Below are 14,688 nucleotides of genomic sequence, written 5' to 3' on the forward strand. Positions count from 1 at the left end.
AGTTATAAGCTCCAATGTATGGTCTGCATTTAACCAAGTAGGCCCTAAAGGTTACTTACATTTGTCTGAGGGCATTCAATTCACATTCGTCTGGTGTTGTAAGTATTACAGAAATGTTACAGGTCTGACATGGTAAGATTGCCATTGTGACTTTTACGTTGAAGATAAGATAAGATAATCCTTTATTAGTCCCGCAGTGGGGAAATTGCAGGATTACAGCAGCCTTGCACACAAGAGACACAAGTAATATTAATAATAAACAGTAAAACAGTAATAAAAAACAGTAAAGAAGAGAATACAGTAGCAATTTCAAATTAAATATACAGACGGAATAAAAAAGTATATAAAAGTACTTAAATGCATTTATATTGCACCAGATGAGTGCGTTTAAAGTGGCCACAGTGAATAAAGTGTCCAAGTGTCCAAAAGTGATTAAAGTGACCAGGGTACTTATTCAGAAATTAAACTGACAAGAGACAGAACATATATGCCATTAGATGCCTAGAGAATCAGCTGAGTGGACCAGGCTTCTTTTCAATAGTTAGTAGTAGGTACGAGAGGCCAATGAAGAAGTGTCTTAAACTTGCATTCTAATGGAAATCAGGGAGCAAATCATCTGGTCCCAAAAATAAGTCAGATTGTGTAGAAGTCTATGAGAAAATTACTCGACTTCTCACTTGATGTATCCCCTCAGTAAACATTGGAAATATGAGTTTATGTCTCAATCTCTAGTTTCAAGTCTTTTTCAATACAGCATGATGTTCATTTAGTAAACGATGGTCCCGTTTAAAGAACTATAGAATACAAGCAGGATATGCTTTAGGGCGTGGCTACCTTGTGATTGTCGGGTCACGACCAATCTGGGTCTGAGAACCCTTTCCGTGTGAATTCAGTTTAAGAAAGTTACTTGTAGCCATGTTGGTGGCCTAAAGAGGTCTTCTTCAGCGTTCCGTTGTACTTAGCTCCATCCTCTCGGGTCTCTTCTGGTTGCAAATAACCAAGATGGCGAAGGGCAAAATGTCGAACTCGAGGCTTCAATGCGGCCACAATGACGTCTTCACTGGGAATCCCCAGGAAAGAGTTATATCTTGAGTTCTATGTATGTTAAGAGGTTCTTAGCATTCAAGAAGTGGCAGATGTATACCTAAAGTTCAAACTAAAGATGCTGTCACGCTTTTCCCAGATTATGGGATGTTGTATCGAGAGATTAACCCATTGGTGAATCCCTTTGTGTGCAGATGTATGCTGAACACTATCGACGGGCCCTCTGAGCAGGTGGAGGACTACCTGTGTGATCCAGAGGAGATGCCTCTGGGGGCGCGCACCAGCCAGCTGCCCTGCCCAGAGGACTGTGTGCTGTCTGACTGGGTAGCCTGGAACCCATGTCCACTGGTACAAATAACACATCTGTCTCGTTCAATGCTGTGTGTGAAGTAAATAGTCTTCAAACTGTCACTGTCAAAAGCGTTTTTGGGGCACTTTTGTTCCCTAGATGGACAGCTGATGAGGTGAGGGAACACAATGTCACGTTGACGCAATAAGACTAATACATGAAAGTCTTCCTTTTACAACACATTTGAGAAAGCATATCAAAACACTTGCACCATTTGTCCGTTGTCTATGCACATTCAAACAATACATATACAATGCACTGTCAGTACCAGATGCTACAGCACATTCACTTTAGTAATGTTTATGATTTATTCAGCCCTGAAATCTCAAATACGTGGGATTCCTGGCCGAGAACATAGCATAAGAGTTTCACACATAAAAATACAAAAAACACAAGTTTGCTAGAAAAACAGCAAACTTTCTCAATGAAATTTCCCATAAAAGAGACAATTAAAAGACTGGAAACAAATAGCAAAATGCATCCACCAACACATTAGCAGTGTCGCTCACTAAGAGGAGTGTGTGAGTGTGTGTGGATGAATTAGTTTAGATCCTGATGAGTCGTGTTGGTAGCCTCGCCATCGGTGTATGAAAATCTATCCTGGTGTTTGAGTGGAAACAGTTTCTATCTGTGGCAGAAGGGGAGTGATCAATCCAAATAAAATGTGCTCACTTTCGCCTCTCTACACCATTGGTTTGTGGTTTCGATCCCGATCAGATCTTGGTCAGGGTTCAGTCTGCATACGCTGCTCTTTCCATGAAATGATTGACATGAAGCTGCATGAACATGAGGAGGCACCAAGCAGAAAACATGTCATCTTTAAACATGTGAAAAGGTGTTTAATATAATCCAATAAGTAATGCAGACATGGACAAAGGCCTTTGTACATGTGCTGTAACGTATGGCTGATGATCCCCTCTCTGCTCTCAGCCATGCAGTGGGAACAGCACTCGAGAGAGGAGTGCTTACCCGCTGCGCCAGCCTGGAGAGGAGAAGGAATGTCCTCCGACTCAAGAGACGGAGCTCTGCAAACTCAACAGCAACTGCTTCCACTACTCCTACAACATCACTGGTGAGACTCATGGAGAGCGTCAACCATCGGAGGAATGCACAGGAGAACACGAGGCCACGCTCTCAGGCCGGATTACATTACTTAATGTTGGTGGTGCATGAGGCTGTTGGTTTGCGTGATTGTTTTGGCTAATGAAACGTCTCCATGCAGATTGGAGTACCTGTCAGCTCAGTGAGAGAGCAGTGTGTGGAAACGGCATCAAAACCCGCATGCTGGACTGTGTGCGCAGCGATGGCAAATCTGTAGACCTCAAGTTCTGTAAAGAGGTGAGTTTGTTTCTTCTGTAAACCGTGGCTTTTCTGTGCAGGGTTTATTTGTTTCTGTCAAAGAGTAACTAAAACCATGTTTTCTCTTGCAGCTGGGCCTGGAGAGAAAATGGCAGATGAACTCTTCCTGTGTTGTGGAATGTCCCATCAACTGCCAGCTGTCTGATTGGTCACCGTGGTCTGAGTGCTCTGACACCTGTGGGCTGGCCGGTATGTGTGTGCAATAGGCGATTTCTTCATTTTTAATGAGATGGGGGATGGGTCGGACCCGGCTCGTTTCTTTCACTCCGAGACTAGTGAACCGACCTATGAACGACTCTTTTGGTTGAGACTATTATAGATCCGTGATGAAACTGGGCGGTACCCAGAAAGGTTCGATCACCATGGCCATGGTCGGGTTTACAGGTGCTAACTCCAAACCTCAGTCAAACCGGAGATAAAGGATCAACGTGTCTGGCAGAGATGTTATAGATGACCAGAGAGCACCCAGAGGAACGTTCAGAGTATATGGGTACAGTTTCTGTTTCAACACTGAGAACACTACAGTAGGGTTTGCTCCAGACTTCATACTTCACACTTGATTGAGCTTTCCGAGGTCATAGAAACACATGGGAATTCTTAATTTTCAAGTGCTGCTGAGGAAGTTTTTGCAATGCTATCGAAACAGTTGCTTGATTGATCTCGTGATGAAATTACATTTTCAAGAATAACAATTTGAACCTCAAAAGTGGCATAGTAGTATAACAACAGCCGGGTAGAATAGCAAGGACTGTAACCCCATGACATCAGAGGAAAACTCATTTTGTTAAAAGATAGTGTGAACCACCAATCTCAATGAACACCGCATATTCCGTTATGCAACCAGTTTGTCAGTTAAAAAGGACTTTTTGATGAGGATTATTTTCTCAGACTTGACAAAGCTCTTCCGAGCCACAGAGGACCGGCTGCTCTCATAAACTGTTCGTAGCTGTCATATTTACCACATACCGCATCAAGCTGTGTGAATACATGCTCTGCCAATTCTCATCCAACTGAAGGCCTTTGACACCAGGGGCGTGAAGAATTAATGAGACCAAAATGCAAAATACTTGCATGCAATTTTTTTGCATCAAAACTTTATACAAGCAGAGATGCAAATTTGCGTCAATTGCAAAACTTTTTCAATAAAAGGTCAAAATATATGTGCAGGCAGGGGACCAACTACCAGGATCCTAATGACCCAGAGCAGCATCTGACTGCCTAAGCTACTGCTATTTTATTGAGTTTCCTTTTACTGAAATGATCCATATTTTGACCATGGTAACGTAGTTCCCTGGCTCAGAGGCCCTTCTCACCGCAGTAGCACTACTGTAGAAACAACGGCAGTGGGACGGCGGCCGACGGGCCAGAGGGACGTCACTGCTATTTCATAATGGTGCCGAAGGCTCTGGAGCCCGTGTTGAGTTTGTCCGTTCTGGGCCACTGTAGAAACATGGTGGTGGAACATGGCAGACTACATGAAGAGGACCCGCCTCCAATGTAGGCATGAAGGGCTTATTCTAAGCTTACAAAAAGTAGATGCTGTTGATTCAGTTTGTAAAAGCAAAGCCATTTTAACAGCAGGGCGTCTTTATGGCAGTATTGTGAAATCTCTGCAAAAAGGGGTGAAAGGGGCTGTAGTTATGAATATCATATTCCAGTCCTGCACTGGAAAATGACACACTGGCCCTTTAACGTAGCCATTGCTATTATTTGCCATTGCAACATTGCAGCCTCTTCCCACAGCGTCTGCTTGCATGGCTGTGAGTGATCCATCACTGCTGCTGCAGCTCTCAGTGGTCGGCCTCTGCTACGGTAATGGTGGAAACCAGAACCGCTTCATGATGTGAGAAACAATGATGTTATAGCCCTAAACCGACTGAGTGAGGGATAATAATGTCCGTGCATGTCATTCCATAGGATCAGGCCATTGATTGGCGGTCCATTACGAGTGTGTGCTCTGGGGCTCAGGGAGCACTCTGCTCTCCACGAGTCCTTGAGAAGAGCAGCTGCCAGAAGCAACCAGAGCAAATAGTAGATATGAAACCAATACAGGCTTTAGCTACTGTGGTAACCGTAATCTGTCCCCAGGCGAGAAGGATTTTGTTCCCTGCACGAAGAAACAGCAGGTAGGCCAAAGGAACAGAGGGCTTCCTCGCTTTCCTTCCTGTGTTTCTCTTTATCTCCAGGCTAGCTGCGGGACATACTTCCCTGGAAGGGTTCATTTCTGTTCCGGAGCCAGGAATAGCAATGAGCTGGATTTGTGATTTCAAACAACTGATGTTACCTGGAAGCAGCAAGGTGCTGTTATCAATCAGGCGCTGTAAAGACACAGCCATTTTCCTGGATGTGTCCGACCTGTGTGCATAGATAGATAATCATGACATTGTGTGTTCTCCGGCCAAACACTGATAGTGACAGCTGGCACAGGCCTTTTTTTTTTTTTACCCAGCAGCCCTCACTGCCACCCACCACTCAACCCCAAACACTGCCATGGCCGCCCGCAGGCAGACTGCTGAAGCATGGACACCGTAATAGAGGGTGATAACTGCCTCCTGTCGGCGCGGGGCGCTAGCAGCTTCTGCGTGGGGCGCTAGCAGCTCCTGCATGGGGCGCTAGCTAGATAGATAGGAAGCGTTCATTACTGAATATGTTGCTGTTTGCTTCCTCGCTCTAGAGGAGGAGGTTGCTATCAATGTTCTCTTCAGCACGAAGGTGAATTAATAATAGTTCACCAAATACTGGGCTATTTCCTGAAGGCCCAGACTACTTGTGAGTTTGATTTGTTCAGAATACAATATGTGTTGTGAATGCAGCAATAGTTACAGGGCTTGTTTGTGGCGCTTAAAACAGCTGTTGGTCATTTTAGTCAAAGTCATTTCTTCTCATATTGGCTGAAGCTGACTACGTCCTGACTAAAGTACACGAGACAGACAATCTGGCATACAATGAGGTTCCTTTGCCTCCTTTTAATCCTCCTAATGGCTTTTGCAAAATTCCACTGTGCCCAAAATATAATAACCAATCAGATGAGGAGTCCCTAACGCACTGTGGAGCTTGTGAACCCAGACCAAACAGCGCTGATCAAACATGAATCAATATCAAAATAAGAATGTTTGCTCAACAAATATCAAAAGAAGTTTCCAAATGCAGCTTTAAGGTTAAACCTGTTCTCAGAGGTCATTCCTACATGATAGTCATAGAGGATGCACTGGTTTGTTGGAAGATGAGCTGGCAGCTGGAGAGACCTGCTGCTGGGAAACATCCCCCAGTGACGGCCAATAACAATACTGGAGATCAAATTAATAAACCCTGCATGCATTTGAAGAATGGCAGTCGATGATTTCTTTAAAAAAAAAGGCCCATAGCTCTTAAAATTAGCTTTTTGAAGTAAATCAAACTATTTTACATTTACTGTCTCCATTCAAAATAATACTTTACAATAACCCATTTGTATTATTAATGCTTCACAAAATATACGTTTGAATACACAAGTTCATGTGATTTATAATACTTACTTTCCTACAGGTCACCTGCAGTATTATCGCTGAAGTAGTATTGTAGTATTTGCACTCCTTCGAGGCAGCAGCTAATTGATAGTTTCCTCACATCCCCCTGGGTCAGATGTTAACATGCAGAGTGATTTGGTGAAGGGCGCTCCTACCTTCCTCCCCAGTCTTTTCCCCAACCTGAGACAGTCACTTGTTTAATTTGAACACAACAAAGGAATCGGAATATTCCAAAATGGCTACAGGGAGTATGATGAAGCTCCAACATTGCATCATAAATTAAGTCGGCTAGAAGAGAAGTGTTGAGTTATTGCCCCGGGACAGAAGAACATGAAAGAGGAATTCAGCCTGTATTCCTTGGAGTAATACGGTCACATGTAAATGTACCTAGATGTAAGGTAAAACATATTTTTATTACAGTGGAAGAAAATATTCAGATGCAGAAAATAGATGCCAGGACATCATTGATATGACGAGAGTTGTTCACTGCAACCCTATCTATCTATCTATCTATCTATCTATCTATCTATCTATCTATCTATCTATCTATCTATCTATCTATCTATCTATCTATCTATTATCTATCTATCTATCTATTATCTATCTATCTATTATCTATCTATCTATCTATCTATCTATCTATCTATCTATCTATCTATCTATCTATCTATCTATCTATCATCTATCTATCTATCTATCTATCTATCTATCTATCTATCTATCTATCTATTATCTATCTATCTATCTATTATCTATCTATCTATTATCTATCTATCTATTATCTATTATCTATCTATCTATTATCTATCTATCTATCTATCTATCTATCTATCTATCTATCTATCTATCTATCTATCTATCTATCCATCTATCCATCTAGAGGAAATTCTCAAGTAGTGGCCTTACGTTACCTCATCTGCAGAGGGAATTAGACAGAATTAGATTAGGTTTGTTATATTTAGCTTAGTGACCTATATAACTCAGAATACGTGAATGTGTTGACTTGTGGTTTCATGCAGGACTCAAACAGCAGTCTCCTGGTGAAAGTCCTATATTTGTTTGACCCATCTATCCACCAGTCGTCATGACTACAGCCACTAAAGGTTGCAGACTAACAACATGTTAAATACGTGGTAATAAGCTGCCTGCACAGATGACCTGTACGCTGTTTGATTTAGATTCATGGTTCCTGTTAGCAGCTAACTGAACCCGTCCTCCATGTGTACCTGGTGTCTTGATACATTCAGTGTAATATTCATTCTTCAATTTCAGAAATACTGTTTTCATACATTTTACTGGTGCCCCTTTAAGTTAAACTGATTTGAGTTTTTTTTACTGCAACTGTACAATATTGTGAGAATGACATGACAGTACATGTTGAATTTGCTGAATTTAACATGAGTAATACTGGTCATTGTTTGTTTTACCTGGCCTTCATTAGCGACAGTCCTTTATGTATTCATGCCGGCCATCATCTTAATACCGGCTTTGATTTGAGAATCTGCCGTAGCTCCAGTGTTGAACGGCCCAGAGGTGACCTTGACAGAAAACACAGGATTCCAAACCACTGGAAACCCACACGCTTCTTCCTCATTTCACTCAACGTCCTCATGAATACATAATTCATTTGATCTTCTTTTGATCTGCTGTCCTGCAGGCAAGCTGTGGAGGAGGCGGACAGTGATCCAGGCTCCCCAGGGCGACGGGCGGCCCTGTGCGCCCCAGATGGAGCAGTGGAAGCCCTGTCTCGTGAAGCCCTGCTACAGCTGGAGATACAGCGCCTGGTCCCAGTGCAGGTCTGAGGTCAGTAGGCCTCTAGCAGATACTTCCTTTTTCTATATATTGTCTGGGTCGCTTTACTTCAATATCGGGACAATACGGGCATCAGTATTCAGAACTGTTAAAGAATTTTACATAAAAAGATAACATGTCAAGGCCCTATGAGACCAGGACACTGTTCTGTTTTTGGAAATATTGGTGAAAATACTTATTGCCAACAGGTTATTTATACAAATGTCCATTATACTGCTGGATGCTGGAGAAAATACATTTCAGATGTGTCTATTTTTGCTTGACAATGAACAGAACTTCATCGTTAGCCCATAGTTCCGTAATTAAATCTTTAATTCAAATCTTTTGAAGGCCCAGCTGGATCGTTTTAGTGTAATCTGCTAGCTATATAGCATTTTCTGAGTGAGTTAATTATCCCCCACATACAGAGGTGTGCTTGAGCCTGATGTATTGGTTGTGTTCCATCAGGGGGCGAGGTGTGGAGAAGGTCTGCGCTTCAGGAACGTGTCGTGCTTTGTGTCGGACGGCTCCGGTCAGAAGGAAAGCAGCCTGGTGGACGAGGAGCTGTGTGGAGATCTGGAGCCCTCGGTGGACGGAGACGCCCGCATCGTCCTGCAGGAGCCCTGCACCGTCCCCTGTCCCGGTGAGAGGACCATACGGCCACAGCGAGTAGTGACATAAAGTCATACGTCTATCCTCACAAAGCCAGCCCTGCTTATTCTGAGAGGAATGTAACTATTGCTAAAGAGGTCTAGAAACAGGAGCAGGAAGACGATCAGAGGTTGTAAAGAAAAGTCCAGGTCAGCCCAACTTATGTGGAAGAGAAAAAGAAACAGTAAACTTCGCCAAACTTTCTATTGTAAACATCATCAGTCAGACTGTTCTCATTCACTGTTCATACTTATACCTACGGAAAGAAACACTGTAAATCAAATCAATGGTGAAATATCCATCCATCCATTATCCGAACCGCCTCTCCTGTTTATGGTCGCGGGGCGATGGAGCCGATCCCAGCTGCCATTGGGCGAAGGCAGGGTTCACCTGGACGAGTCACAGTCTATCGCAGGGCTCATTAGAGACAGACAACACAATGTAAACCCTACAGATGTTTTGGATACTCTGTTTGTCCTCATGGTTCTTCATACAGTGATACATCAGAGGCTTTGTGCTCCACCTGTCGCTGTCTGCTGGGTGGACACTGTGCATTTTTATTAATCATATACATGTTTTAATCAGCCTCATTGTACGGCTCACTCTGAATGTCGATGCCAAACACTCATCACACTTTGATGGATTTGTTGTCCATTAACAATTCCATTCAAGTGTATTACAAACAACGACCACATCCTCCACAACGTTAATTCAAAATAGAAAGGCAGCATTGATTTGACTATGAATGGAAAACGGCCGAAAGGTGACTAAAGGTTAACATCTGTCTGAATCCATTCTGTCTGCCAGGCTTAGGCTTGTTTGCTGTTCCTGGTAAAACAACATCCAAATACAACAGTATTCAATATCTCTAGTAGCACTACAAGAATGCTTTTTCCAGGTTTTCACAATAACAACAAAAGACCTGACGGCTGAAGCACTTACTGCTGAGTGTGTTTGATTGGAGGAGCTTGGAGGGCTCCAGAGTGTGTGTGCCACACAATGCACCGCTGATGTTAACAGGTGGGAGGGGTGGGGGGAGGGGCCGAGAACAATTACAGAGCGCCGAAAGCCTCTCAGCGGCTACCAAGTCGCTATAAAAAGGAAAGTGGCTGTGGTCACAGCAGCTGCAGTGTGTGTACAGCATGTGTTGAAGTGTGTGTGTGTGTACATGTGGGTACTTGCACTGACTACTCCAGCCTGGATTGCGTGTGGGTGTAATCAAGTTAAGTGGCTTAGTGGAGACCACAAGGTCAAAGAGGACGCTCTGATCGGGATCCTGCTGCTGTCCATTCTGACATCTGAACATATAACCATTCACTTTGATGGAAAACTGTTTAATAGAAGAACATGTGATTTTACACTTCTATTCTTAATCAAATATTTTGTTCTTTTTGGATTGCTGTTCTAATTTTGATTTAACTTCGATGGTTCTAAATGACCCAACACAACCGTCCACTGCCATAAGCAAAGTTGATATTTGAATGGATACACCTGTACCTGAATGACATGTCTTTATCTTTATGATATCTTAGAAAGATTGCAGTAGTTTAAAAGATATAAAATCATCCAGTTTTCCTGTTTTGGCTCAGCTTCCCAACATCTCCCGATGCAGAGTAAAAAAACACTTTGTAATGACGAGCAATCTTCTGACAGCACTTGTGTGGCTGAAGTGCTGATTGGAGGCTTTCCAGTTCAAATGCTGAAAATTGGCATAGTTAGACGCATGAAGTGCAAATCAGACCTTTATTTGAAATGGGCTCATTTCCGTACGCCCTTGTTTTATAAGCACATTTTAAATTTGAGTAAACCTCCACGTTTAGCTGTCAAAGCTAACGCAACACTTCCACCATCTTTGTCTGTTGTCTTGATCAATTAAACATTTGTACATTTCCATAGAACTAATTCCAACAGAGCAGCACCAGACTGCCATGTTCACCGTTCTCAAGTTTCTCTTTATTACAGGAGTTTCCGTTCAATAATTCTCTCCAATCACCACTATTTCATTGTTTTGTTGCTGTCATGCTTTTGTCAAAGAAACACAACGAAACGTTGTACATGTTGCACATGTTTGCACATGTTTTTTTTAAGTCTAAAATCCCTTTCTGCTTTTAATATGAAACATCTGCAGGAAGCTCTGTGCTAATAATACATTTAGACAACTCAAGGTTCACTTCTACTTTTTAAGCTTGCGGGCACATCTCCGTCAGCGGATGCTTTTGGCTCCGTTGTCATATAATCATCTCACTTGTCCCCCTGTGACGATGCCAGGCTGTTGAAAAGCTTTGCAAAATAAAAGCAATTGGAATTTACTGTAGAAATCAGAGCGGGACTTTCAGTTCACTCTAGCCCCTCTCAACATGTGCTACCTGTTTGTTACACGCTGCAAGCTTTTATTTGTCCGTGCAGGTCCCAACTTATTATCCCATTACTTAAATGCTTCTTTATATTTGATAATTTTACAATTATGAAATTGTCAGCTGTAAAAAGAATAGTAGCACGGGTGTTTCCCACTTAAAATATGAAATATGGCCCCACCAAATGTTCTTGCTTTAGCTGGAGCAAAATCTGTGTGATTTTCCTTTAAATGCAGCAGAGTCATTTAGAGTGTTGGTTCCTGAACGGTGTCTGGTCCGTAGGAGAGTGCTACCTGACCGACTGGACTGTTTGGAGCCCGTGCCAGCTGAGCTGCGTGAGCGGGGATGACCTGGGCTTCGGCTCGGTCCAGGTCCGGTCCAGAGCCGTGGTGGCCCAGGACCCAGAGAACCTCCTGCAGTGTCCGGAGCAGGAGCTGGAGGCTCGGCCGTGTACAGGTCAGTCCGCAGAGTCCTGCTGGGACGCAAATGGCACTAAAGGGGTTCACAGAGGCAGATTCAGCCCTGTTGCATGGGGGAAAGGTCGGGAATACATTTCTGCAAATGAGGAAAACCTTGAGTGTTTAGACATTTATCTCTACGGTCAGAGAGACAATATAACAATATATTAGTTGTGTATCTAGTGGCTGTTATTGAAATGTTGTGTTATAATACAACTGCAATAAGCAAACAAGTCCTCTAAGGGCGGTGGGAGCGGGGATCGATCGGTCAAACAAACACAGTACAGTAGGCTTATAAACTACATTGTTATTAAATAATCTAACAAAATCACGACCGTGCTGTTCTTGCAGAGGGTCAGTGTTTTGAATACAAGTGGGAGACGGGACCATGGAGGGGTTCCTCTCGCCAGGTCTGGTGTCAGCGCTCAGATGGACTAAACGTCACAGGTAAGCACAAGACCCTCATATAGACGTGAACCTGTTGGTGGAATGTTGAGAGCTGGGATTAGAACCTGGTTCATGAAAGTAGACCACTCTGTAGTGTAGCCAGTTATATTTAAATACACATGCCACTTTACTTTACACTTTCACATAGTCACTTCAATCTGTGCACTTTATTTTAATTTTAACTTAGATTTTGATATTCTGTAGATCCAATTGTAAATATTCATTTATTGCACTCTATTTAATGTTTAACGTTAAACGTTTTGCACTTCCCGCCAGGACAAATTCCTTGTATGTGTAAATATACTTGGCAATAAATGGTTCTGATTCTGATTATAGTTTTGCACAACAACTTTTGAAGAACCTACCCTGCTGTCCAAAATGTTTAGACAACCCTCCAATCAGCAAAACATTTCAAATAACCCTCCACCTTAACTGACCCCTCCAATATGTTTTGTAAAGGAAAAATGCCCTTAAAAATGAATGAAGAATATGAGATTTTTCCTTCATTTCTATTTGCCTTCTAGCAGCCTGTTGCCTTGAGTGGAGTCAAACAGCACGGATGTGACCATAAAGGGTTAAGCTGACGCTCAACACGGCTCCGACACGCGAGGTGTTGCGGTGATAATGGAGATAGGATTACTTAAAGCGTCAGAATCACAGACAGCTTCCAGAGCATTTCTTGACAGTGAGTCCCAGGAAGCTGTGAGCAGATGAGGTTTTAATCCGCAGCAGTGCGACAGTCAAAGTTGAATCTCATTGTCCATCACATGCCAGGGTGAAACTCAGCGCCGATAGCATTGTTCCCACTTCCTCAAAGCATCATTTATCGTCAGATGTGGCATTATATTTGAAGAGCTATCTGGAAAAATGGAGTCCTCTCCTCAGGGCATCTGCTTTTATTTACAACCCGTGCTTCATCCAGGGCTGGAGCCATGTCTTATGTCTGGGCCCGCTGAGCACACCACACTGGGCCCAGAGTTTAAGTGAAGGAGGACAGCCAGCGCTCCACGGCTCCAGATGGTGCGCCCATGTGCGTCTGCTTTGATTGGCACGCTGCATATTCTTCCTTCTTGTGAATGTGTCCTTGCAAGGAGTGGTATTCCCCTCATGAATATTCATACTGAGCTCTCTTCGCGGGCATGCCACCTAATAAATATTCAAGCAGCTCTGAGAGATTACCATGTATTTGGGCGAGGTGTTTTCTCTGAGTGTCTGCCGGTTGGATCAGTGTCAGTGTGTTACTGTCTGCCTCTGTCATCCGGCTCATTGTATCCACAGTGGGATACACACTCCTGACCACACACAGCACAACCTGGACCCCAACACACAGGGACACGTTGGAGGATTCAAAACCAGAGTGCACACTAGCAAAGGTCTCCGTTTGAATGCACTGAATTGTCCCTTAATGTAAAATTAATAATATTGGATAATATTCCATGGGTATTAAATCCCTTCTTCATGTTGTATTCTCTCATGCTTCATGCAATGTGTCTACCTAAGGATGAATTAAAAGCAAGACGGTCTTAATCAGTCGAGGGAATTAAGTGGAATTGTTGGTGTTTTTCAAACTGAGCTAATTATGAAATGATTCCAGTACTCATGGTAAGTATCGTTGTGATGAGCTGAATGTGAGAGAGACAGAAACAGAGATGCTGCTGGGAACACCAAACGCCTCCAGCTGACACACTGAAGTGGAACGCAGCTTGAAAACTGGGCCACAACGGTTCCTGTTCCTGGTTTATTCCTTGACTGTTATCGTGTTGTTGTTGACCACAAGTAAACATCTGGCACTGTTTCTTACATCTTGCAGTGAAAGAAACACCAGTTGCCAACCTTTGACCCTTGAGTTTGACCTTTTGGCCTTTGCTTCGCAGGTGGATGCCCAGGGGCGGCTAAGCCGATGGCGGACTGGTCCTGTGAGCCGCCCTGCAGCAAGCCTCGCTCCCTGTGCACAGAGGTGAGTGATGAGGTCCTACGTGATGAGATGCTACGCTGATGGACCGAATGGTTTCCTGTTAGGCAGTTTGAGCTGGGATCGAGGGTAAATGGAAATTGGACTTCAGCTCTTGGTACTTGGTTCTTGGTCTTTTGGCACCTTTGGCTTCTCTTTGGGTGTCTCTTGCCTTTGGACCATCTCTTCACGTGTGGACGTCTCTTGATGCCTTTTGTCTCTTTGCTTCTGAACGTCTTTCGCTGTCTCTCCTGGTGTCTAGCAGGTGTATTGCATTAACAGTTAACTCCATCGGCTCGCAGCTTTTTTTTACTGCTTTTTTTGAAATGAGGAACGCTTCTAGATCATCCTCCACAGGTCCGATCTAATGAATGTAAAGGCTAAAGGACCGTAAACCCTTGTGAGAAGAGAAACAATGGACTACATTTAAAAAAAAAAGATTGTTATATTTTTATAGTTCCGTAGTTACGTAAGCTCCTCAACATGACTGAGCGATTATAACGTTTCACTATTTAACTAATGTAGTAGCCCTAACAACGGCGGGTCTCTAACCGTAGAGACTGTACGGTGGGAGATCAGGTTTTGATCAGAGCTGCGAAAAAGCAACAGCACTTTTATTCCATTTTTCTTTCCGTGTTTCGAGGTCCTGCGATCTCATTGGCCCTCAGATTCATCCAAAGAGAGACGGTCATTTGAAGTACATGTAGCTCATGGTGTGAGCAAGATTCAGGTCAAAATTGCTATTTTTTCTATTTCTGAACCGAAAAACATGATTTTT

At 43.2% G+C, this 14,688-nt stretch overlaps 1 protein-coding gene across 1 annotated transcript in view; it reads left to right on the forward strand.

Annotated features, from left to right (window-relative positions):
* The window catches only part of thsd7aa (thrombospondin, type I, domain containing 7Aa), a gene marked incomplete at both ends in the record, with an annotated part of 136,827 nt that overhangs the window by 112,799 nt on the left and 9,340 nt on the right, over positions 1-14,688 (forward strand). Inside the window, 9 exons of the mRNA XM_079232232.1 lie at positions 1,239-1,392; positions 2,324-2,465; positions 2,616-2,731; positions 2,824-2,941; positions 7,916-8,061; positions 8,518-8,692; positions 11,337-11,510; positions 11,864-11,959; positions 13,834-13,916. Of these exons, the coding sequence (XP_079088358.1) occupies positions 1,239-1,392; positions 2,324-2,465; positions 2,616-2,731; positions 2,824-2,941; positions 7,916-8,061; positions 8,518-8,692; positions 11,337-11,510; positions 11,864-11,959; positions 13,834-13,916 (1,204 nt within the window). The remainder of the gene's footprint in view (positions 1-1,238; positions 1,393-2,323; positions 2,466-2,615; positions 2,732-2,823; positions 2,942-7,915; positions 8,062-8,517; positions 8,693-11,336; positions 11,511-11,863; positions 11,960-13,833; positions 13,917-14,688) is intronic.

Source organism: Taurulus bubalis (genome assembly GCF_910589615.1).
Source record: "Taurulus bubalis genome assembly, chromosome: 16".
NCBI classification, from domain to species: domain Eukaryota; kingdom Metazoa; phylum Chordata; class Actinopteri; order Perciformes; family Cottidae; genus Taurulus; species Taurulus bubalis.